We start from the raw sequence: 26383 nt of genomic DNA, 5'->3' as shown, positions 1-26383 counted from the left end.
GAGAGTGAGGTGGAGGATGTTCTCCTTATTTGCATTTCTCTGAGGTAAACATTTTTTTTTTTCATACGTGTAGTTGTTGCATTGTTTTCTTTTGTTCCGGTCCTTTGTCCAGTTTTCTTCTGGAGCGGTTTGGTATTTCCCAATTTCCCTTTAATTACCAACAACCTGAGGGGCCTCCTCTCCCCGCCCGGCCGGCCCACACGCCCGCTGGGTGTGAAAAGCTGCTTTCCCAAGAGCAATCTCGGCGCGTTTTCACCGACTCCTTTCCGGTGTCACCGGCCTCGAAGGGCGCGGAGGGACGCCGTTATCGCCACCGCGCACTTCTGCGCACGCGCATCCCGCCACCCTCACGGCCCCTCACAAAGGTGGCTCTTGCGGCCGGCCGGAAGTGGACGCTCAGCGGTCAGGGCGGGGTACTGTGTACTACACTTCCCGAAAGGCTGCGGCAATACGATGCCAGCGGCGGCTTGGTTGAACTGCCGCGGACTACACTTCCCGACGCGCCGCGCGAGACGTTTCCAGCGGCTGCTGAGGTAAACGGCTGCGGACTACTCTTCCCGACGCGCCGCGCGAGACACCGCCGGCGGCCGGCCGAGGGCGGGCCGACGCGGGAAGCTCCGGACGTGAGGCATGAGCGGCGCCCTCCCTCGGCCCGCGCGCGTTCTGCTACCTCCCCGAGCGAGGGTCGCGCGGTGCGGGGCCTAGCGGCGGGCATCTCAAGCCCTCGGCGTGAGCAGGGGCTGCTGCGACCGCGCCGGGAGCCGGCGAGGGCGGCGGCCACCATGGAGGTGAGCGGGCCGGAAGACGACCCCTTCCTGTCGCAGCTGCACCAGGTGCAGTGTCCCGTGTGCCAGCAGATGATGCCCGCCGCGCACATCAACTCGCACCTGGACCGCTGTCTGCTGCTCAACCCCGCCGGGCACGCGGAGCCCACGGCCGGGCCACACCGCGCCGGGGAGCGGGCCAAGGGGCTCTCGCCGCCCAGCGCCAAGAGGCGGCGGCTCTCCGAGAGCTCGGCTCTGAAGCAGCCGGCCACCCCGACGGCGGCCGAGAGCAGCGAGGGCGAGGGCGAGGAGGGCGACGACGGAGGCGAGACCGAGAGCCGGGAGAGCTACGACGCGCCGCCCACGCCCAGCGGCGCCCGCCTCATCCCCGACTTCCCGGTGGCCCGCTCCAGCAGTCCCGGGAGGAAGGGCTCGGGAAAGAGGCCGGCGGCAGCGGCCGCCGCGGCGGGCAGCGCATCTCCGCGGAGCTGGGACGAGGCGGAGGCGCAGGAGGAGGAAGAGGCGGTGGGCGATGGCGACGGGGACGCCGATGCGGACGGCGAGGACGACCCGGGCCACTGGGATGCCGACGCCGCCGACGCCGCTGCCTTCGGGGCCAGCGGTGGGGGCCGCCCGCACGCCCGGTCGCTGGCGGCCGAGGAGATTCGGCAGATGCTGGAGGGCAAGCCGCTGGCCGACAAGATGCGTCCCGACACGCTGCAGGACTACATCGGGCAGAGCAGAGCTGTGGGGCAGGAGACCCTGCTCCGGTCCCTCCTGGAGACAAACGAAATCCCCTCTCTTATCCTGTGGGGACCGCCGGGCTGCGGCAAGGTGAGTGCCGCCTTGACTGAAGGGTTCCGAGTATTGATCTCTACGGGGTCGGGCGTGCATCTAACGGTCAGAGAGCCCTGGCAGAGGCCGTCCCCGAAGAATCCGCCCGTCCACCCTGGATATTGAGATTGAGGCCTGAGTGCAGGGCCTCAGGTACCATCTGAGCCCGGGCAGTGCCTGGCCCACAGGTGGAATCAGTGATGGGTGTAGAAAAGACACACCCCGCCAGATTTGTAAGACACGTTTTCTGGTCATTTTCAAAATGAAGATGTCTGAATTCATAGGTTTACAAAAATATTTGGACTCTTAGGTTTGATCTTTGTGTTCCAACGTGCGCCCCCACCCTCCCATTAATGACCCAGTTCTCAAGGAAACGACATGTTATAAATTGCAGAACATTTGTATATTCTATTTGTAGGTATATGGGTTCAGCTTTGGGGTGGGGGGGGGGGGCAAAATTTGTTTTTGTTTGTTTCAGTTGTGTTTCCTTCCCCTCCCTGTAGCTGTTGGTTTATTTTAACTGATTTTTTTTTTATCTTTGAGAATCTATTTATTTAACAAGACTAATAGAAAACTCTTTTCCTTTTGCAAATTGTTTTGACCTAGCATTTCCATAACTCTCCTCATAATGCCTTCTACTTTAGAGAAGAAACATCAATGCATTTTGATGTCCATCTTGTTAGGAACTAGCACATGTCCAGAGGAAGGCAGTTAGGATACTGGGGTCTGTAAGACATGTCATTAGAAGAATACTTAAGAAACAGTGGCAGAGTTAAGCAAGGTAGAGAAGGCTAAGAGGTGTTTAAATACTTTTTTCTATCCACAGAAAGAGAGAGGAGGATGAGCACCAGTGAGTGAAAGGCAAAATTCAGGATCAGAGTGTAAAGAGGCTCTCATAGCTTTGTGACTCAGACTCCTTAGTTAGTGTACAAGGGCTTTAATGATTTTTTTCCCAGTTTTTCTTTCCAGCTTCATCTGCATCTTAATCACACCTTCCTTTGCTCCAGTTCCTAGAATGCATCTTGCTCATTTTGTGTTTTCTTCACACTGATACTTTCCCTTTGGCCAGGAATAAATCAGGTCTATCCCAGATAATATTTTACCATGGTGGTAGATTTAGTAGTTACCCCATTTAGGAGACTGAGCAGGAGTATTATTAGTAGTTGTTCATGAACTCTGCATAAGATCATGAGCATGGCTAATCAGCTGTTGGTGAACCAGATGGCAAGAAAAACTCCCTAGGAAAATGAGTAGGGTGAACTAATAGAAGATGCCAGGCAAGAGATGTAATGGGCCGCTCAGTGTAGTGATTGGTGATCAGACACAAGCCTAGGCTTATGTGGTATGGGAACCTATAGGCTGGGGTTTGATGAAGAAGCAGCCACAGTATCTAATGGTACCATACAAATTTTAGAAAATAAAGTGCCACCTTTCCATTCGTTCAGGACCAGATTTGTTCTTCTCTTTAAACATAGTTTTTCTTTATTCCTATTCTTACTATTATACTTTACTGCTAACAATGATAGTGATGTTAATAACAGCGTATGCACATAAGCACATTTATGGGGCACCTGGTTAAGTGACAGTCACTGATCTCGCCATCATTTTCTCATGACTGCTAACATGATCCGAGTGCTATTGTTTCATCTACTTCCAAAGTAGACATTCAGAGGTGGCAACTTGCAGTGCTCTTAAATGCTAGGGAATTGTCATTGGTCTTACAGTGCAAAGGCTCATTCCTTTTCTAGGCTTCACTGATAAGTTTCCAGTTGTAGAATTGATTGATTCTGTGGTTCTGACTCACATTTCTACACCTAGTCCTTCAGCATAATGCTTTCTTGGCTGGAAGAGGTCACAGCTGTCACTTAGGCTCTGCTAAATCAAGACAGCCACCCTTTATGGGGATTCCAAAGATCTTAGAGTCCCCAAAAACGGAATCAAACAGGGCTAGGTGTAAAGGAGAAAAGGTCAGGATTAGCCTAAGTTTTAGCTACTTTCCTGTTTTATTTTTAACATTTTTTTTAATTTTTAAAATTGTGGTATGGTATTTTGGATTGTATCTTTGCTGCTGAGCATTCTTAAGAGTTCAAGTTGCTTGGTAAATAGTGCTGATGCTGCTTGTGTTAGTACCCATGGGTGTCTGATCAGCTTTCCAAACTCTGTGTGTCATATTTTCTAGACCACTCTGGCTCACATCATAGCCAACAACAGCAAGAAACATAGCATAAGATTTGTGACATTGTCTGCAACAAATGCCAAGACAAATGATGTGCGAGATGTCATAAAACAAGCTCAAAATGAAAAGAGCTTTTTCAAAAGGAAAACCATCCTTTTTATTGATGAGATTCATCGGTTCAATAAATCTCAGCAGGTATATTAACTTCTTTCTACGTTTTGGTCATTATGAACATAAACTATGTGAGGTCACTTTGAAAAGCGTAAAAAACGCAAATGATAAGGACTGTTGTTATTGTTAATTTTCTGTCTATAGAGAGGTTTAGACTATCAGTCCATCTCCTTTGAGCCTGTTTCCCCACTTCGTCTTATTGGTTTTTTTGTGGTTTTTTTGGTGACAAGAAAATGCTTTCTCTATATGATAAATGAAAGTATTAGTATGGCCCTGAGCTATACTTATCAGAAAAGCAGCTTGGGATCAAGTTTATCGTTTTTACAGATTTTGAATCTAAATATTAGGAGTCATAGTAAGCAGTTTACCTTGATTGTAAGATCATTATTTCAACATTTTTAAACTTCTCTCCTACACAGTGTTACTTTTTCATTTTCAAAATTAAAGAGTGTTTTCTGTGACCTCAGGTTCTCAGCAGGGTAAATGTTACAAGATCTAATCATTACTATTATTTAAATGGCTTTCTGAAATAAAAGTACAAGGACAATTTATTTTTATAAACAAAGCCAAGCCATTTTGGCATTCTTTCTAAATAAGCATTAACTTTTTTTCAAGTATACTTCTTTCTTTGATTTATTGCAGCTTTTTAATCAGAGAAAGAAATATTTTACAAAACCCTACTAAGCTTTTGTTCCTGATCTGAATCTCTTTTTAAGTGGACCCTTCAGAGTTCTGACAGGATGTTATTGCTCTAGGTTTCATTAGACCATTGACTCATCTTAGTATTTCTTCCCTGTAAGGCAACATCCAGTGTTTATATAGTCACCAATATGTATTTACCAGCTTTGTTAGGAAGAATAACTATTACGATTGAGTACTCACAAAGGAAGAAAGTTTTAGAAATCCTAATGTTTTTGTGTTGTATTAGACTTCTACAAATAAATAGCTGCTATATTTAAGCTATCTGGCAGGATAGAAGATACTTTTCTAAGTAAAAAAAATCATTTACGTCGAAACTACATTAGAATTCTACTTTGGGCTATTAGTGTACCAGCAAATGGCCAGGCTTAGACATTCATATTCTAAAAGATGTGTTTTCAGCTTAAAAAGCCTGAGTTGCACTCTCCCAACAGTGCATCCATATCCAATGAATATAAAGCTGTTCCAGAATTCAAAATTAGAAGGAAAGAATAACCAACTTACATAGGATTCTGCAGGTTGTTGACTGGAATCAATTTCTTCTGTTTTCCTCCCATGATTAGGACACTTTCCTTCCTCACGTGGAATGTGGGACGATCACTCTGATTGGGGCAACCACGGAAAACCCTTCCTTCCAGGTCAATGCTGCTCTCCTAAGTCGCTGTCGGGTTATTGTTCTTGAGAAGCTTCCCGTAGAGGCAATGGTGACTATTCTAATGCGAGCAATCAACTCCCTGGGAATCCACGTCCTAGACTCCAGTCGTCCTACTGACCCTCTGAGCCACAGCAGCAATAGCAGTTCAGAGTAAGTTGACTGTGGGCAGTATCTTGGGGGCATACACCTCCCAGAGAATCCCCTGGCAGAGGGCCAGAAACGGCTGGATGGCAGTAAGGAGAGGGTGGGGACAAAGAAGAAATGTTGATCTAGTAATGAAAACAGAAGTAGAGGGAAGTGGTCAATTATACCAACAAGTGTATCTTTGCAAGCACTTCTTTTAAGATGGATTTTATAGCCCTATACAGGGTGCATCTAATTTTTCAAGCTTTAACATCATTTTGCCTGTTGTTTTAGTTTTTGGGTATTTGCTTTTGTGCTTAAGGATTTTGTTCTTTTCTAACACTTTTTTTAAAAAGGCTTGGAAGACTATGAGAAGGCTTATTAATTATTTTCTTTCATGAAATAGACCTACAGATCTTTCGAGATTTGTATTCAGATTCCAATTTCTTTTTTCCTGCACTTCTCTTTTAGAAATACTAAGTAAAAATTAATGTGTTATCAAACATTTTAAAAATTTTTTTAGAATTATTTTTGCACACTTTAAAAGTCAAACTCAATTCTATGAAAGTAAAGAAATTTTAACTGAAAATAATACATTAAAAGCTCTCTCTTCCTTTTGGCAATCTATTCCTGTATCATGAGTGCCACATGAGTTCATTAATACATAGAGTATATATGGTGTATAATCAATTAGATTACTTGGGTCAGAGGTTTTCTTTATACTCAAATATATTCTTCAGATGTCATTTATTCATGTGTCAACTGAAATAACACAGTGGAACATAATCTGGTCTGATGAGAGACTAATGCCTGCCTCTTCATGCTCTGGACCCCACAGCTGCTGGTGCCTGCCCTGAGGCCAAGTTCTGGAGCCACTCTTCTGTGAGGATTAAAGTACAAGACATAGTTTTAGATTCAGGGTTTAGGTTTCAAAAGTCTCTCCCTGTGTGTTTGGCCTCTCCCATTTGCCTCTGTCTCTTGGAGGAGGAATTATGCTGTGCCTCATGAAAGCCTTGAAACATGGCCAAGGCCCCCAGGCACAAAAAGTCACATCATTTTAGGGTGGAATTGTGATGGCATAGCCATCAAAATTATGGCTAAAAAGACATATGGAACCTGCTGGTATCAGTTAATGTACTCACATCTAGTATAGCTTTCCTTTAAACAACATTTTTACTATAAAAATACATATAACCAAGTGATAAACATGATAAGAAAGGGAGGGAAATATCCCAACATATTTCTGTGTATTTTTTTTCTGTGTACTGATTATCGTAATATATCTACAACTTTGTATCCTGCATTTTTATTAATTTAGGGTAATTTTATTGATTTCATTCAGGTCATGATTTCATGGAATTGTTGTTCAGATACCCTCAGGCTTTTTTCTCCAATCACTGCCATGCCATAATTAGGTGAAATGAGAAGGACAGTGGAAGAACCATGGAGCTCATTTTAAAAAGGATTTTTGCATCTTAACAGGATCTCTGAGTCATTTGCATGCACATTAAAATTTGAGAGGATCAAGAGAAAGAATTAAGATTTCTCTTATTATTGAAACTGGGAGCCTGATACAAAAGTGAGCCAATGATCCTTAATCTGCTAAAATTGAATTTCAGTCAGAGAAAACCTACCATGTCTAATAGGTTGTTTACTTTTTCCACTATCCCTCATTTGAAATTGATGCTAATTATTACTTATTTTCATTCACTTGTTTATTTTGTTATTCCCATCCCTCCCCTTCCTGGGGAGGGCTAAGAAGATAAGAATTTGTCCTTCTTATTCAGATTCCCAGCACAGTGTCTAGTGTATATGTGTTTAATAAATGCTTTGTCAATGAGTAAATTCTGACTTTCAATATGAGAGAAGTAGTTTAATTTTGATTTTGGAGTGTGTAGCATAAGGGTTGATTGCTCCATTGCTCAGGTATCAAGAACCTTTTTCTTTAATATTATTGTCTAAGCAAACAGTGAAATCAAAGTTTATTAAACTTGAATAATTGGTCTACTTGTTAGCAATTCTGACAGGAAAGTTAAGTTGGGAAATGGCATAGGCCACAGAGAGAACTCTTGTAAATGACTTCCTAACAGAAGCACCTGACCACCCCAATTGCTGTGGAGAATTAAAAATGGATTTTATTTTCTTTCAATTTTAGGTAAAATTAAACTTTCACGTCTATTGACTGGCTTCAAATATATATACATTCTTGTGGGTGTAAGTTAAATTTGGTTACACTAATCCAGCTGGAAGGATAGGAAAGACTTTTAACCCCAAGTAATTACTTTCTCTGGGAAGCCATGAGTGCATTTGTAGTCTTATATTTTGGTGTCCTAGTTTACAGAGAAGTCTAGACTGTTTCAGGTTGTAGATGAGATGAGCTGAGCAGGTACTGGTCTGAAAATGAATCAAGCTGATGCTTACCACCATTCTTGATTTTTTTGAGGAATTGTGAATTCTTATGTAGTATATACATTTGTACATGACATATTCCCATTAGAGTGAGATAAAGGGTTCTTTTTAAGCTTTTCCCTCTGTGTTTGTTTATTTAACATAAATTGAAGGCCCTGCATATGCTAGGCCTTGGCTGAGTATTGAAAAGCACATTCCTGTGCCTTTAAAAAGCTTAGTGTGTGATAAGGAAATAGAAGAGTAAATTGGCTTCCCAGGGACATATGATTGCAATATGACCAAGGAGCAGTGGGGGATAGAGAAGACACATCTAGAATATGTGAAATCAAATATTTCACCTGCTGGATGAGGGAGATGCTGAGTTAAAGTTCGGAGGGTAAGCAGAACTTAACTAGATGAAATGGAAAGCTCATTTTGGCAGGGGGATACAGCATGTGAAAGGCAAGGTGGTAATAAATAGTATGATCCATTCATTATGGCTGAGTAGAAGAGTGGATGTGAGGAAGTGATGGTCAGTGAAGCCAGAGAGGGAGGCAGAGCCAGATTATGAAAGACTTGTGCTCTAAAAGTAAGGTGAGTGATGTGGAAAGCTATGGGAAACCAAGGAAAGTTTTTGAGTAAGAGAGTAAGTGACATGCTCAGCTCTGTATTTTAGGAAGAGGAGTATAGCATTGGAGAGGATGGGATGAATGGAGTCAAGTCCCATCTTCCCCACCCCTCACCAGGCAGCAGGAAGACCAGTTAGGAAGCTATTGTAGTGATGCCGAAGACAAATGACAAATGCAGGTGACTTGAACAACAAAGCCAGGATCTGCTCTGAAAAATTGCAAAATCAGGTCTGTAGGCTTGGGTGTGAGGAGGGAGGAAAAAGGAGTGTCCAAGATGACTTTGATACCCAGTGACTGGGCAAGTAGTTGTATGCTTGAAAAGAAAGATACAAGGAGATGTGGAGTTCAGTTTAGGACTTGTTCAGTTTGTGGGGCCTCTGGATGATTCATATGGAAAGGTTTTCTAGGCAGTTAGATAAAGAAGTCAGGAGAGCAGTAGAGATGTTTGAGCCCAGAGATTTGGGAGCCACCGGCATTTCAGGGATCGTATATCCCATGTGTTTGAATAGGAGAGCTAAAGAGGGCCAGGAAATAAGGGCAGTGAGTTGAGGACTTACCAGCATTTATTTTGTAAGAGAGGAGACAAAGTCCAGAAAGATAGAAAAACCATAAGGATGCTTCAGCAAGGAGAGAGTACTCAACATTATGGAACCACTTAGGATTAGGTTGGGTTGCATATAACAGGGAAAAGAATCAAATTAACTGGCATAACCAAGATAGAACTTTCCTTTTCATCTAAGAGTCTGAAGATAGACAAGTGTAAAAAATGCAGTTGCTAGTCAGCTTCATGGCATCCTCAGGGACCTGGGCCCTTATCTTTCTGCTCTACCACCTTTAGCACATGACTTCAACCTCATGCCCCAAGGAGCTCTAGCCATCATACCTGCATTCCAGGCAACGAGATGGAAGGAAGGCATCTTCCCTATACTCTCCCATGTTTACCACCTCACAGCTTTAGTGAAACATCTGCAAAATAGTACTCTATTCAATTGTGAGTTGATTGTGAAGAGAAAGATAGAGATAAGTTGGTAAGTTATGTTGAATTATCTGTACCATGACTCTTTTGGTTTGTATGGGTAATCAGTAGTGTTCATGTATTTTGCTAAGCATTTTGGTCACATGGTACAAACAGTGAAGCATGTTATCTGTGCACTGGGTTAATTTTGGAGACCAGGAGAAAAAAAAAATCCATGGTCTATTATCCATTGAGCTTGTAATGCTGGAAATGAGGAAGTGAACTAGTGTTTAGTCACTCCCAAGAACTTGCAGCTTTGAAGGATTATAGATTCCACATAATAGGACACATGCATATCCAAAACCCCCCTAAAGAATCCGTTGTTTGTGGGCCAGATAACATGCATTCATTTCTGGATATGAAGAGAGAGAAGTGAGGAGCCATGATTGCCTTGTCACTAACTAGGCAGAGTTCCAACAGTTGGTTGGAAGAGTTAACATGGCTCTGTCCTTCTGATGTGAGGGTGCTGTGGCTTAACTCAGACTGGGGCTTTTCTCTGATCACAAAGAGGAGGACCGAGACAAAACAGCTGTAGGATCATTTGGTTTGTTTTTATTAATTAATATTATTATTAATATTACCTGCCTTTCAAAAATAACCTTTTCTAACACTGAATGGAAAGAAAGGTAGTGGAACACTAGAATAGGAAGTACCAATCAGGAGTTACAGGTTTAGTTAGAGTGGATTTTAATAACTCTCCTTAAAAATAATTTGATACAAAGAAAGAAAGGTACATTAGCATACATTATAAAAATTACAACAAAAATAATGGCAACCAGAAACATCAATCAGTTAACAGACCTTGTATCTGTTTCCTGTTCCTGCCATCACAAATTTTGGATATCCCCTGCCTTTTGAAAATTCACATTACACCACTTCACATTCACAAAAGACCTACATTAATACCTATTGTCATTAATGGAAGAAATTTGAAGAGGATTTTCACTCTTCCCCCCAAAAAAGGCAAAAAGCAAAAACAGCATTCAACACTTGTTTTACAGTGAGTCATAGAGACAATGCCCACCTAGCAGGGAGAGTGGCGCCACCAGGCCCCTTCCCCAGCAGCTACACTCAGCATCTCGGCATCCTGCCACTATAGTTTTGGATTATGTCTGTGAGCATGTGCTTTATCTCAGTCCGTTTTGTACCTCTGTTGGTAAGATGTGTCCTAAGATACCAGAAAAGCCTAAGAGAGGTCACTTTTTGGGTTTGAGAACACTAAAAAATTTTCATTATAAATTAATGGTAATTGCCTCTTCAATGCCATTTTGCCTTGTGAAAGGTTTCAAGGGTGAAACCTTTTGGGTGGGGGGAAAACCTGTACCACAAACTGGGTGGCCTACAACAATATTTTTATTGTTTTATTCTCTCACAGTTATAAAGACTCTGAAATCCAGCTGTTGGCAGGCCACATTCCCTCTGAAGGCTCTAGGATAGTCTTTCCTGCTAGCTTCTGGTGGTTCCTGGCATTCCTTGGCTTGTGGCAGGATCAATCCAGTATCTGCCTCCATCTTCACATGGCAGTCTTTGTCCCTCTGCCTTCTCTTTTATTGTCTCCTTTGAGGACATTTGCGATTTAGGGCCTATACTAAATCCAGGATGATCTCATCTTGAAATCCTTAATATAGTTAAATTCACAGGTTCAGGGATTAGGATTTAGGCACATCTTTGGAGGCCACTATTCACCTCACTATTCCCTAGCAGGTGTAAGGTATAATGTAATAAGGAAAGATATGTGCCTCCATGGGATTAAACACAAAGGGGATTTATGTCTGTGAAGTTTAGGTTCTCTCTTTTTGGAGAAAGTAGTTTTGGTTTCTCTTATTTTTAGTCTTGTTATCCTGGAAGCAGCAGAGTTGACTCTGCCTTGAAGATTTGCAATTCTAGAGAGAATGCTACTGACTAGGCTAGTTAAAATGATTCTTACAAGAAAAATGGCTAATGTTTATTGAATGTTCATGATGTTAGGCACTGCCCTAAGATTTTATGTCTTATTTAATTCTCTTTGATGTACGTATTGTTATCTCTTTTTATTAGGTGAGGAAACTGAGGCACATTGCTTGAATGCAATGGAGCCAGCTTCTGAAGGCATGTTTCTAACTACAGTCATCCTTCAAGACATAATTTGAGTTTGGTTCCAGAGCACTGCAGTTAAGCTAGTGAGATGAATTTTTGGCTCTCCATTGAATACAAAAGTTATGTTTATACTACACTAGAGTGAGTTAAATGTGTAACAGCATTATGTCTAAAAAAACAACATACCTACCTTAATTTAAAAATAACTTTACTGCTGAAAAATGCTGTCCATCATTTGATCTTTCAGCAAGTCTTAATCTTTTTGCTGGTGGAAGGTTTTCCTTGATGTTGATGGCTGATAACTGATCAGGGTGGTGGTTGCTTAAGGTGGGGTTACTGTGGCAATTTAGTAAAATAAAACAACAATGAAGTTTGTTTCATTTGCATCAATTGACTCTTCCTTTCACAAACAGTTTCTCTGTAGCTTGTGATGTGTTTGATAACATTTTACCCACAGTAGAACCTCTGAAATTGGAGTCCATCCTCTCAAACTTGTCGCTGCTTTACCAACAAAATTATCTAATATTCTAAATCTTTGTCATTTCAACAGTCTTCACAGCATCATCAGCAGGAGTAGATGCCATCTCAGAAAACTATTTTCTTTGCTCATCTGTAGGAAGCAGTTCCTCAACCATTCAAGTTTTGTCATCAGATGGCAGCAATTCAGTCACATCTTCAGGTTCTACTTCTAGTTCTAGTTCTCTGGCTGTTTCCACACCATCTGCAATTCCTTCCCCCTCTGTAGTCCTGAACCCCTCAAAGTCATCTGTGAGAACTGGAATCAGCTTTTTCCAAACTCCTGCTCATGTTGATATTTTGACCTCTTCCCATGAATCACAAATGTTCTTAAGGACATGTGGAATGGTGAATCCTTTCCCGAAAGTTTTCAGTTGACTTTGCCTGATCCATCGGACGAATCACTATGGCAGTTCTAGCCTTACAAAATATTTTCTAAATAGTAAGACTTAAAAAGTTGAAATGACTCCTTGATCCATTAGTCACAGAGTGGGTGTCGTGTTAGTGGGCATGAAAACAACATTCTCCTTGCACATCTCCATTAGAGCTTTAGGATGACTAGGTACAGTGTCAACGAGCAAGAATATTTTGAAAGGAACCCATTTTTTCTGAGCAGTATGTCTCCACAGTGAGCTTAAAATATTCAGTAAGCCATGTTGTCAGTAGATGTGCTGTCATCTAGGCTTTGTTGTTCCGTGTATAAAGCACAAGCAGACTAGATTTAGTATCATTCTTAAGGGCCTAGGATTTTCAGAATAATAAATGAACATTGGCTTCAACTTCAAGTCAGCAGCAGCATTAGCCCCTACCAGGAGAGTCATACTGTCCTTTTAGGCTTTGAAGGCAGGCTTTGGCTTCTCCTCTCTAGCTATGAAAGTCCCTAGATGGCATCTTCTAATAGAAGACTGTTTTGTCTACATTGAAAATCTGTTATTTAGTGCAGCCACCTTCATTAGTTAGGTCTTTTGGATAACTTGCTACAGTTACATCAGCACTTGTTTCTTCACCCTGAACTTATGAAGGTGGCTTCTTGCCTTAAACCTCATGAATCAACCTCCACTAGCTTCAGACTTTTCTCCTGCAACTTCCTTACCTCTCTTAGCTGTCACAGAACTGAAGAGAGGGTCTGGCTCTGTTAATTTCCTTCAATAACTTCTCCTTTGAGTTGATAATTTGGCTAACTCCTTAGGGTAAGAGGCCTAGCTTTTGGCCTGTCTTGGCTTTCAACATGCCTTCCTCACTAAGCTCAATCATTTCTGGTTTTTAAAGTGAGAGACATGCAACTCTTCCTTTCAGCTGAACACTGAGAGGCTACTATAGGGTTATTAATTGGCCTGATTTCAGTATTGTTGTGTCTCAGGGAATAGGGCATCCTGAGGACGAGAGATACAGGAATGGCTGGTAGGTGGAGCAGTCAGAACTCAAATATTTATCAGCCAATAAATTCTCTGTCTTATGTGGGTGTGGTTTGTGGCACCCCAAAACAATTATAGAGTAGTAACATCAGAGATCACTAATCATATAGATAACAAATAATAATGAAAAAGTTTGAAATATTGGAAGGATTATCAAAATCTGACCTAGAGACATGAAGTGAGCAATTGCTGTTGGAAAATGACACCAATAGATTTACTCCATGTAGGCTGGCCACAGACCTTCCAATTTGTTTAAAAAAAAAAAAAAAGTGTAGAGTCTGTGAAGTGCAATCAGAAGTACTGTAAGGGAGATGTGCCTGTACTCAGTTTAGAAGGGATCTAGGAGCAAGTGAAGCGAGTTACTTTCACTTAGTACCAGGTTAAAATGCTACTGGTGAGGGGCACCTGGGTGACTCAGTCAGTTAAGCGTTTGACTTCGGCTCAGGTATGATCTCTTGGTTCATGAGTTCAAGCCCCGCATCAGTCTCTGTGCTGACAGCTCAGAGCCTGGAGCCTGCTTCAGATTCTCTCTCTCTCTCTCTCTCTCTCTCTCTGCCCCTCCTCTGCTCGTGCTCTCTCACTCTCAAGAATAAACATTAAAAACAATTTTTTTAATGCTACTGGTGAGTATTAACATTCTAATCTTTCTCTGTGTTCCTTTGTATGAGAACAACACTTTTAATTTGTAAAGGATTAGGAAAAAAAGATTCTCATCTAAAACTTAGCAGTAGTGCCCTTTTTTTAAAAAATTTTTTCTTGTTTGTTTATTTTTGAGAGGAAGAGAGCACAGGCTGAGCTGTCAGCACAGACCCTGACATGGGGCTTAAACTCACGAGCCATGACATTATGACCTGAACCAAAGTCGGATGTTTACCGGACTGAGCCACCCAGGCACCCCAGCAGTAGTGCCTTTTAACCAGATCTATACACCACATTTATCAGGAATACATTTTGAAAATATAATTGACCGCTGAACAACATGAGTTGGAACTACATGTGTCCACTTACACACAGATTTCTTACAGTAGAGTACTGTAAATGGATTTTCTAAATAACCTTTCTCTAGCTTTACTATAAGAATATAGTATGTAATAAGGATGACATAAAATATGTGTTAATTGACTTTTTGTTATTGGTAAGGCTTCTGTCAACAGTAAACTATAGGTAGTTATGTTTTGGGAGAGTCCAAAGTTTTATGCAAATGTTTTTTGTGTTGGGAGTCATTGCCCCCTAACCCCCACATTGTTGAAGGATCAGCTGTTCCTGTGCCCCAGGGACGGAGAGGGGGGGGGCGGTCTGTCCCTGGAGATTTTAGAATCACTAAATCTGTGGTTAGATACATACATCTGTATTTTAGGATAGTTCTCTGTAATCTGATGGACATCCCTGGTTGAGGACCACTGTTAGGCAATTGTTACCCTGACCATGGAATGTTCCCTTTTCTTTAGTGAAAGATTCACAGAGTATTGTTTTATAACTTAGGGAGAGAGTTTAACTGAGCCATACATATTTTTTTTTTGTTCTGCCATGAAATAACAGGTACATTTTCACTTATTTCACTCCTCCTCCAACTTAAACATCCCATCATCTAAGAAGAATTCTCCAAATCCCAGTATCAACCACCAGGGAAACAGTGTACAGAAAGATTCAGGCCCTTGGAGAAAAAAGGAAAGGAGGAAGTTGTCTTTGCAGATTGCTTCCCATTCCTGCTGAGACCAAAGTATTTTTCTTCATTTAGAGAAATGAGGCTAAGTCTTTTATTTCTACATCTGTAAACTGGAAATATCTTTTCCAATGCACATATTTTAACCATTTTTTAAATTATGGAACAGTGTTTTACAATATAATTTATTATCTATTTCTTAGGAGGATACTGTGAAAGTTCAGACACTCTATCCCCAAAGTAGATTTTGCCTTATTTAATTCCGTTCTAACTTGGAAAGTTACTTCCAAATGGAAAACATTTTATAGGTTTATGCTTAAATTTTAAAATAACATCTTTGGACTAGGAGCACTCTTTCAAGATAATTTGTACAATAGTTACTATCTGCTAAGGAGTTTTGCAAATCTCAGTATAAATATTCCTTATTTCATTGTTCTTGGCATGAGCACTCTCATGTGTTCCCTCTTCTAAGATCACAAGATATTTTAACACATTTTATTACTCTTCAGAACCAAGGTAGTGTAAATTGGGGTTCAAGATATATTGGAGGATAGATAGAACTTTTTGAACATCTGTACAGTGTTCTTAATGGCAAATTTCCATTAGGTAATTTGCTTGTGTGACCATTGTGAGTGCCTTCAGCAGTCGCCTTTTATTACTTGAACAGAGTTGCTGACAGATTCGTTTGTGTTTAAAAATACTCATCATTTTGGACAGGGGTGAAATTTGGAATGTGGAACATTCCAAGGGGGAGAAAGAATGGAGCAGTGGGAGCCTGGGTGAAAGCTCTCAGCTCTGGTTTTACTGTAGTAGCTCTCTCACTCCCTGTGATGCCAAACGTGATTTAAAAGGATACCAATAGAATAACTCAGACTTTAATTAAGAGTTTAAAAATTAAAGGAAGGATCCTATTTTCTAACCACAATAAATACCCATTTAAAGGCCCATTTACATTATGCTGTTTATATATCTATGGAGCAGTTTGCTGGTTGGCTTCTTTCATAATTAATAAGGCCTGCTTGCTGACTGTATGAGGACCAATGGAAATGGGGCAGGATAGTCAATGCTGGGGTATATAAGGACACCCATCTTTTTTCTGTCCCCAAAGCACTTCATGCCACTAAATATATGTAGTGGACAAATTCATAGCAAGAGGATATGTACCAAAATACTAATATTAAGATAGGTAGGTAGGCAGTAGGTAACTTTCATTCCTTTCTCTCTCTCTTTTTCAAGTTTTATGTACTATACATTTTGTAAAAAAAAATAATATTCAGAGTTCTGAATAGCTTGTTTTTCAAAATATTATATAATTGTTAAAGATGCAAACTATAGTATGATCTCAGTTTTGTTTTAAAATTTAGATATAAAGTTGATGGTTGCATGGGTAGATGCATCATAAAGGAAATTCAGCATAATACCTAGTAGCTATTATCTCTAGGTGGCGCAGAAAAGGGTTTTGTTGTTGTTTTAATGTTTTTTCATATGTTACAATTTTTAAAAAATAAACATTTCACTTTGAGATTGTGGGAAGAAATTGAAATTAGTCCATTCATTGTGCAGATATTGAATGTCTATTCTCCATCAAGCACTAGGGATGTAAGAAAAGAATAAAACAATTCCTGTCCTTGAGGCCTCAACATTTAGTGGAGATAGATGACAAATGTGATCAACAAATGGCCCAACTCCATTGGACTGATGGCTCAGTCAGTTAGGATTGATTAGGGCTCCTGCTTTACTCTTTTTCCTTCCTGTAAATGATCTTGTGGGCTCTTTGTTGCTAGGAAGCTTTCCAAAGAGGTAGAAGGCTTTGCTTTTGTTAGTTCTGAGGCTGAAATTAGATGTTCAGGCAATTTTGTTGCCTCTACCCCCTCCCCCCACCTCTACCCCCTCCCCCCAATACACACACATGTGTGCACACACACAAAGACAATGTGCTGTAACCAGGCCCCAGGAGTGCCCTTCCTTCTACCACACTCACTCTGTTAGTCCCTCCTAACACATTTTCTTTAGTATGTGTTGTCTGTCGTTTTCTTCCAGATCATCTAGAATCTGCTAAACAGTGTATGTTTGAGAAATGCTTCCTTGGCTTTACAAAGTGCCAGTGATGTGGGCCTTATGTATGTTTTGAGTATCTGTCTGGTGAGGAAGGGAGGACGTTGGATTTCTAAACTGTAACCATGACTCTGGGGCCCAGGCAGCTAGCTGTCAGGAGTCTGATGAGAGAGTCATTTCATTATCAAGCTAAGACAAAACAGGTGCCTTATGTGTGGTAAGAGATGAGAAAGTGGAAGTCTTGGCTTTGATAAAGATGCGGTGAGATGAGGCAGTCTTTAAGATGTTAGAAACATCTTTTAGTGAATGAAATGCAACTTGGTGTTATTCAAGCTATTCACCAAAGTGAAGTAGTAGGTGATGGGTGTATGATAAGGAATTATGCATGGGCCTTCATAGACAAGCTGGGTCCCCTTTCATGGACTGAACTCCCCTCCCCATCATCCCTCCTTGACCCAGCCCAGTAGGTGCCTGTGCACGGTTTTCCAAGTAGCTGATTTGGACAGTCCTAATCAGCTTATTAATTACTAGAGACATTTTCAGCTGAAAGTTGGCAGTGACATGGGGGAGCTGTAACTTTGAAAAATTATTTTTTGTTTTGCAAATGTGCAGCTAACAGCTATCCAAGAATTAGGACCCTTCTAGGTAACTAAATATGTGAGATATTTTGTCTAACTAGAAATAGAAAAGTTTACTGAATTAGACTTGACAATAAATCCTAATTAGACCTGTATGCAGGTCCACATTTAGAAATGTGATGGTAGGTGCCTGACCTAAGGTCTTACAGCCAAGTTCTGTCAGAGTCTTCTGTTAGATACCCAGGCTAGCGACCTCTCTGCTACTCTGTGTAGGCTTTATGTAATTAATACCTAACCTCTTGGAAGCACGCCCCAGGCCAGAATCCCAGAGGCCTGCTTCTAGTGCCTGTGTCCAAAGTAGCTGGGAACCTGATGTATTTGTAAAATGAGGGAATTGAACTGCATGATTTGATGCTGGCCCTGCCCTGTTTGGAAAGTGATCTGAGCACACCTGTCTCGTCAGGTTGGGGACTGTGTTTGAAGTATGTTTTCTGTACACTTAGTGAAGTCCTAGTGTTCCTGTGTTTTTCACTTTTCTGTAGGATAGAACCAGAGAGACCACATATCTTTCCATGTCTCTGTCATACATGGCTTATATATGTGTGCTTACACAGTAAAATAATTGTGACTCAAGGTCAGTTCTCCGTCTAGGTAATGCTTAACATTGTTGACAACATGAGTTAGGGAGAGAGGGCAGAAGCCTTGAACCTAACTAAGGTAGCTTTTTAGTGACCTTGCTAAGACACAGCAGTTCTGTAAGAAGTACTACAGAATAAGTGCAGAACATGAAAGTGGTAGTAACTAACCATGCTTGTGTTGCAGGCCATCCGTGTTCATAGAGGATAAAGCAGTAGACACTCTGGCTTATCTTAGCGATGGGGACGCCCGAGCTGGATTGAACGGACTGCAGCTGGCAGTGCTGGCCAGGTTAAGCTCTAGGAAGATGTTTTGTAAGAAGAGTGGGCAAACCTATTCTTCTAGTAGAGTTCTGATCACTGAAAATGATGTAAAGGAAGGCCTCCAGCAATCTCATATTTTATATGACCGAGCAGGTAAGTAACCGAAATGTGAAAAGAGGGAAACTTTAATGAAATAAGTTGTGTCCATATACTCACATCCCAGGCTTCTGACTTTCAGCTGAGTTCAAAACATGAACTTGATTCTCAGTTGGATCTCCATATTGGTAATTGAATTAAACCTCCAACTCAGAGCCTGATTTCAAAGACCTAGCTTCCTGACCTTTCTTGTGAGAGGCATAGAACAGAAGCTGTCCTGATAAGAATTGAGACCTTTCATGTTTGAAATTGCAGGCTTCAAACTTTCCTTATAAGGTAGGTTGGTATTTTTCCATTACTCTCTGGTATAGTGCCTTTTAGAATACCAAGTATTTTTGAAAGCCCCTACATTCACAGTTGATAGTAATTTTTGTGATCATTTATAATGGCAGTAAATAACAAGAGGACTTTTGCAATAAGTGACTTATTTCTATTAGTTTAATGAGAATTAAAATGGTTAATTTCTAGAGTCTCAACTAAAAATGAAGTTAAATGGATCTTGATGTGATGCTTTTAGTTTAATAGCTTTTTTAAAATACTAATTTTGCTGTGTACACTTTTCTGTTTTTATAGCACTGCATTTACAGTTACCAGATTTGAAAAAAGTATTAAATGTCATAAGCACAGCACAGTCATATCTTTCGGTAAAAGAAATGGATGGTGAAGATAGCATACAGTAGATTAGGCTGGACTCTGGGGTTTGTGTATTTGTGTGATTCTGGATAGAATCATATTGTAATAACTGGAATAATTTCCATACCTTTAAAAGCTATGCCAGAAAAAGAAGCTGAGAATTGAACATTCTAGATATCATGTAGGCAGTAGTACCTTGTCTAAAATATTTCCAAATGCTTTTTGATGATGGAGAATACTTCTTACTGGTTAGAGAAGGGAGGTGGAAGAGCTTAAATGACTTTTGGTTCCAGGCACTGCCTCCTGTTGAGTTGAACAGAAAACTGTGTGACTTTGGGGAAATGACAGAAGCTCTTCAGCATTAGTGTGCCTCAAGTGATTGGGGGTGGGGATGGGGGGTGCTAATAAGCACTATGGACATATTAGTAAGGACTCCTTAGAGGCACTTAACAAATAACCCTGTCTACTTTCTGATGTGAACGTGCCTCTTGGCAGGACCTCTCCTAGCAGAGCTCAGAGATCCCAGTTGGCCAGCTATCTGTGCTCCTGAATGTCATATGAATGCTTAGAAAACCTGAAAGGTAAAGCATTCTAGTCTTGGAGCTTTGCTTTACTTTTGACCAAATACAAGAATTGGGGACACGAACAAAAGTTTAAATTTTAAGAGGCAAAAATATTCCCATGTACTGGACTCTCCATTGTTGGTGTTCCAACAACAGGAGTTCTCTCCCTGCTTGTACATGTCCTAAAGGAGATTCTTCATTTTGACTGGATGGATTGGAACTATTTTTTCACATTTTATCAGACTGTCATTTAAAAACCAAAAAGCTACCATTAAACATAATATTAACTAGCATTGAATATTTAAGTATCTTGTACACATTGTCTTTTTTTTTTTAATTCTCACAGTTACTATAGGAGGTAGTTATTATATTCCCCATTTTACAGATAACAAAGCTTGCCTTAGTTCACAAAGCAAGCGGAAAAACTCATTCTTAACTCCAGGTGCCAGACTGGTTCCTAGGACTGTGTCCTTCCCCACTCCAGCCCCACCCTGAGGTCACCAGTTTCCCACTAGAGTACACTCACAGAGTAACACACACTCACGTGAGTACACTCACACCCATACACACACAGTGGATGTCAGACATGTCATAGGGTTTCTACTTCTTAGGGCTCATATTCCATTCAGGGGAGCCATGCACAATGGGGACCACTTTCTCTGTGGCTCTTGTGCTGCCCCAGGAAGGACTGGGGACAGTAGGAGGCTGCCTGGGGTCGGGCCTTGAGAAACCACACATTCTACAAGTCAATCCTTAATGTGACCATCCCTCCCCTCCCCCCACCTCCAGCATACTCCACTGTAGCGTAACATCACAACCATGGATCTGTAGACGCTCATACAGTTCATATCCTAGAGAATTGTTGTCTTCCAAGCTGTGTTCCATAAATAGGGATGATCGAAGCATTGCCCTGGAAACCTGCTAGCTTATACTCTTGGGCCTTTTTATAACTCTGGTGAGACAAAAATCCCCACCCCCACGATTTTAATTATTTCTTTTAATGTCATCTAGTGTATAGCTACTCACATGTAGGATCCAGTAACTAGCTCAGATATTTCTGCATCAGAGTAAAGAAACTTCCAAATGAGAACAAATTCTCTGCCTTGCATTAAGGTCAGGATTCTACATAAATAACTTGAAATTTTAGGTTAAAAAGTGGTATATGATAAAAGCAAAAATGAAAGCTAGCTTTCATTTCCGCTAGAGCGGTATCTAATGCTTACATGTTTCTGGAGTGCTTACTGCATACCAGGCATACATTAAGACTCAATCCTATGAACCACGTAATCTTCTAATCCCCACGTTACAACTGAGAAGCCTGAGGTGTAGAGAGGATCAGTAACTTGCCCGTGGTCATGGCTAGTAAGTATGGCACTCAAACCCAGGCTGCCTGACTTTAGAGCTCATGCTGTTAACCGTATTTACCTTTCAGCGTTGACCTGCAGTAAAGGCATGAGAAAGTGAGTAATGTTTGTGTCAGGGAGATTCATTGCCGTCTTCTCATTTACATTTGACAGAAAGTGAAGCAGAAGTGGCTTCTTTCATCCCCATATATCCATGAAACGGTCAGGTCTATGAATGAGGGGTGTGCCAGAACCTTGTGGAGTTCACCCAGAACATTCTTACAGCCATTCTCCGTGACATTGTGACTTAGCTGAGGAAGCCATGAGCTAGAGGACAACTCTGCTTGTCCACAGAAATCTGGTGGCTGAGCTGAAACCATTGATCTGCCTTCTTCCTGAACAGGAGGTGCTCAGGTCCCTGCAGTTAGCCTCTTGGGTCTTTCCTCCTTGACAGGCCAGCATCTTGTCCCATGAAAGCCATAAAGGCCAAGTATTGTCTTACCAGCATGGTCAGATGCTGGGACTTGTTCCCGGGGCTCAAGTGCTATGCAGAGCAGGTCATGATCTCACTGTCCACATTGGTGCTTGCTTGGAAGGGCGAATACTAATAAGAATAACCCCCCTGCTCTCTCTCAGGAAGAGGCTGCCCTCTCCTCGAACATAAGGAAGAGATGATGGTCAGAAAATCGTGAACTGTGTGCAAATACAAATATTTAGATAAAATTTTCTCTTCTTAAATATGTTTTTTAAAACCACATTTCACTGATTTGTTTACATGTGAATCCTGGGTGAAAAGTGGGAGGAGACCAAGTGATGAGGCAAGGGACTACAGTGCTTTCCCGGTGAGAGCTGTCATTCCATGTGTCTGCCCTTCTGGGATCCTACCACATGGGTGTCCCAAACCAGATTTAAATGACCACAGCCTTCAGATACCAGAAAGGCAGCTGAAAAGAACACTGAGGGACAAAAGGGCTGTAACAGCTGTCCTTGCCACTTGACTCTCCATCCTAATGGCTACAACCAGACCCAGGGTCAGTTTTCCTCAAAATGACAGGGGGGCACATGGTAGAACTGGAACATCAGAATCCCTCTCCTTCCTCGCTTGGCTGTGGCAGTCCAGTGGGGCCCCGGAGAACCACCTCTCCTCGCCTGGTCTGTACTCCCTCGCCGCATGGACAGCACAGGTTCTGCGGCAGCCTCCTTCTCTGAGTGGACCAGGTTACCAGACAGCCCCACGGGCCGTACGGGAACTGCATGGTTCTCCATGCCCATGGCATTGCACCCTCCCGCCAAGCAGCTTGAGGATGGCTGTCAGATCTCACTCTCCCCAGGCTTTCCTAGGTCCCTTATCCAGGCTTCCTTAAAATCAACCCAGTGAAGGGGCGCCTGGGTGGCTTGGTCGGTTAAGCGTCCAACTTTGGCTCAGGTCATGATCTTGCGGTCCGTGAGTTCGAGCCCCGCGTCGGGCTCTGTGCTGACAGCTCAGAGCCTGGAGCCTGCTTCAGATTCTGTGTCTCCCTCTCTCTCTGCCCCTCCCCCATTCATGCTCTGTCTCTCTCTGTCTCAAAAATAAATAAACGTTAAAAAAATTAAAAAAAAAAAATCAACCCAGTGAAGCAAACCTGGCTCAGATGACCCTCCTGTGAGCTTTGTGTGTTCCCACTTCTGGCCCACAGTTGAGCAAGTACTTTTTGTGGTGTCTAGGAGAAGAGCATTACAACTGCATCTCTGCACTTCATAAGTCAATGAGGGGCTCAGACCAGAGTGCCTCCCTCTACTGGCTCGCACGCATGCTTGAAGGAGGAGAGGATCCACTGTATGTGGCAAGGAGGCTTGTGAGGTTTGCCAGTGAGGACATAGGTGAGTGTTCTGGGAAGGACCCGGACCCTGGTGTTCACAAAGAATGGGGTTGCATGGTGTTGGGGGCAGGAATGCTGCTGCTTTTTGGCCTAAGAATTTCTTGGTATGATGTGGACAGGTAAGGAGAAGATAAGAAGACAAGTGTGGACTCACTGGTTTATTTCTTGGCATTGAGTGTGTACTTTTGAGTATCTATGTTGCTAAAGTCATCACTGTTTCCTCTTCAGTAGTGATTTTCCTAACATGAGTATTGAAATAAAATATTTTAAATGCTTTGCAGTCACGTGTTCAGGTTTTCAGTGGACACCTCCTGAAACAGAAATGGAAGGTTCTAGACACTAAAGAAAAAGATTAGAAAAGCTTTACTTTTCTTTGATGTTAGTAGATGTTTTGGTTTTCATGTGTCTGTCCTTGTGACTGTGTCTGCATGGCCTTTGCTCCTCATGTTTGTTGTATATACTTCCTTTTCCTACTAGATGTAGTTTTTATCCATGAGGAAACACTTTACCACTCAGTAAATATTTCTCGAATAAGCTAATGAGATCAGAGAAAAGTCTGTCCCTTTTGCTAAATGGGATTTTTTGGTCAACAAAGTCCACAGGCAGTGGTGGTCTCTAGTCGCAGCAGCTCGCTGACTGGCCTGGGTGGGAGTGTGCACTGTGACTTAAACTTTCTCTGTCTTTCTGTGTGTGTGACAGGTCTGGCAGACCCATCTGCGTTAACACAAGCAGTTGCTGCCTACCAAGGCTGTCATTTTATAGGCATGCCCGAATGTGAGGTAAAGTCATCCGCCAGTTCTTTGTAAATCAGTTCCTTTCTCTTGTGCTGTGTCCCTTTGTGGATTTGAACATCCATTCTACCGTCACCTTTAATGTGTGAGCCCACTGAGAAGCTGCTTGGCTTTTTAACTCTCATTTTAGAAGCTTAGACACTAGAGAGAGAGGAGACCTTAGGTGTCAACAGCAGAAACTTTTTAGTAGTCCTGGTTTTGGAGGAAGTGCTCAGGCTTTCCTGGGGGCAGAAGTGTTGAAACAGCTGAACAGGAAGTTTCTGTAAGTTCACCCACAAACAGAGCAGCTTCATATTTATCTGTTTTCTACGTTGGGGTTTTAACAACAAAAAAATCATTTAGTAGAAAGTTCTGTTTAACAAAAAAAAGGATATCATTGGTCTAGTTCACCTCGCGCCTCCTGTAGGAATTTCTTCCCATCACAGGTGGTTATCTGGGCTGTAGGCAAAAAAGGGGGTAATAAAAGCACAGTGGGAATCTTTTCAGAGTTAACTAGAGATGTCATAAAATATTCCACAAGACAAACTTTCTGGCACCTTCATAATAAATGTTTCCTTCTTGCCGTAGGTGCTTCTGGCCCAGTGTGTAGTCTATTTTGCCAGAGCCCCAAAGTCCATTGAGGTGTACAGCGCGTACAACAACGTCAAAGCCTGCCTGCGAAACCACCAGGGGCCTCTGCCCCCCGTCCCGCTGCACCTGAGGAACGCGCCCACCAGGCTGATGAAGGATTTGGGCTACGGCAAGGGCTACAAGTACAACCCCATGTACAGTGAGCCTGTGGATCAAGAGTACCTGCCAGAAGAATTGAGAGGAGTCGATTTCTTTAAGCAGAGGCGATGCTGACTCTTGTAGGCTTTGATGGCAGAAGGATGTGTCTGTTTTTTAGGGAGAGAAAGAGTAACTGGATTGTGAAGTTGGTTGCCTGGTGGAAGTTCAGAGAGACCAACATTTTGTGCCAGAAATGTCAGAGTTCTTAGGTGGAGGCACATGTACTTCAACTAAATGTGTAACATTGAAATTGTGTTCATTTGCACTCTGTGCAATGGTTATGCTTATGAAAATATCTGGCAGCTTTGTGCAATGAATTAATGTTATAAGGAATTATCTATTTTGTCATAGTATTTAAGTCATAATGTCATTTCAGAATTCAGTTCTGTAGGATTTTTTTCCTTTAAAAGATGTATATTCAGGGTAGTTTGAATTGGTAAAAAAAAAAAATGTAATTGTGATTTAATACTGCATAGTGTTTTGGGTATTTTTTTTATATGCAAAGGTCTTATGAGCCAATAAAACTATTTCAAAGTACTCTTCAATTCTTTCATGTCTTTGCCACCTGGGATCCTAGCTACCAATATCGGTTACCATCACATTTTGGTAGGTAAATACTGTGAAAGAAAAATTCCCAGAGGTGAGAAGTTTGGAAAGCTTAGTGAGAAATCAGTGTATCTTTTTGAAAATCAATTTTAATTTTTAAAGGAATACATAGAATTTTAAATGGCTTATAAAAGAATCCAGTGGTCTGTTCATGCCTCCAGTTTCTTCTTGCAGCTCCATGTTTATAAATGATACATTCCTGTTTTACTTTTGTGTTTCCTAAACTTAAATTTACCACACACACACACAGCTTAGTTGCCTTTGTACCCACTGCTAATTCTTTCCAAACTACTGCATAGCCATCCACAAGGATGAGCCCATCAGTCAGTTTGTCAGTTCTGTTTACCCCCTTGGTGTGATCCCTCCAGGGCAATGCTACTGCTCTCTGGAATGCTGCACAGCTCATGTCCTCGGACTTCCTCTGCCTTTCTCCTAAATGAGAATTCCTGTTTTCTCCATGGTATTCCCTACCTTCTTGGTTTGTCCCATCATTTCTGCACAACACATCCTTTGCTAGTTTTACCAGGCTACAGAGATCGTGAGATTGCATTGTGCGAAATCCCTCAGACTGGACTGGTTGTGCTTTAGTGCACAGTTGTCATCCCAGAATCTCCCTTTCTTGTGACCCTGAACATCTTTGTGCATGCCTCACATGTTCTGGTTTGCAGGATTCTATGCTTTCCTTTTTCTGCTTAAGTGATCCACATGCTTTAGTCGCTTTATGGAGCAAGGATGCATAGGAGGCAAATTATCCTTAGATCTTAAGAGTCTGAAAATGCTCTTATTCCACCTTCAGACTTGTCTAACAGTTGGGGAATAAATTTTAGGCTGGGAATTGTCCATTGTCTTGCTCTTTACCATGTTACTATGGAGAAATTTGAAATTCTGATTTATGTCCTCAGTAAGTGGACAGAATCTTTTCTCTTTATTCCTAGTGCTTGGAAAGTTTGCAGTGGTTTTACTGGGTGTTTGGTGGACACTTTCAATCTGGAAACTCGTTTTGAGTTC

At 41.9% G+C, this 26383-nt stretch overlaps 1 protein-coding gene across 2 annotated transcripts; it reads left to right on the top strand.

Annotated features, from left to right (window-relative positions):
- The first annotated feature begins 393 nt into the window (after positions 1–393).
- WRNIP1 (WRN helicase interacting protein 1) lies at positions 394–25306 on the top strand. 2 transcript variants are annotated; one of them, XM_045497599.1, is made up of 7 exons: positions 404–1598; positions 3778–3969; positions 5208–5449; positions 18580–18809; positions 23056–23211; positions 23910–23989; positions 24569–25306. In XM_045497599.1, exons 1-7 carry the CDS (start codon positions 783–785, stop codon positions 24842–24844), a joined length of 1992 nt encoding a protein of 663 aa, XP_045353555.1. In that variant the 5' UTR covers positions 404–782; the 3' UTR covers positions 24845–25306. The 2 variants fall into 2 exon arrangements, with proteins under 2 accessions (XP_045353556.1, XP_045353555.1); XM_045497600.1 differs by lacking the exon at positions 23910–23989 and having other exon boundaries at positions 394–1598.
- The last annotated feature ends 1077 nt before the right edge of the window (positions 25307–26383 follow it).

The sequence above is a fragment of the Leopardus geoffroyi genome, chromosome B2 (assembly GCF_018350155.1).
Source record: "Leopardus geoffroyi isolate Oge1 chromosome B2, O.geoffroyi_Oge1_pat1.0, whole genome shotgun sequence".
NCBI lineage: Eukaryota > Metazoa > Chordata > Mammalia > Carnivora > Felidae > Leopardus > Leopardus geoffroyi.
This window is presented reverse-complemented; position numbering and strand designations above follow the sequence as displayed.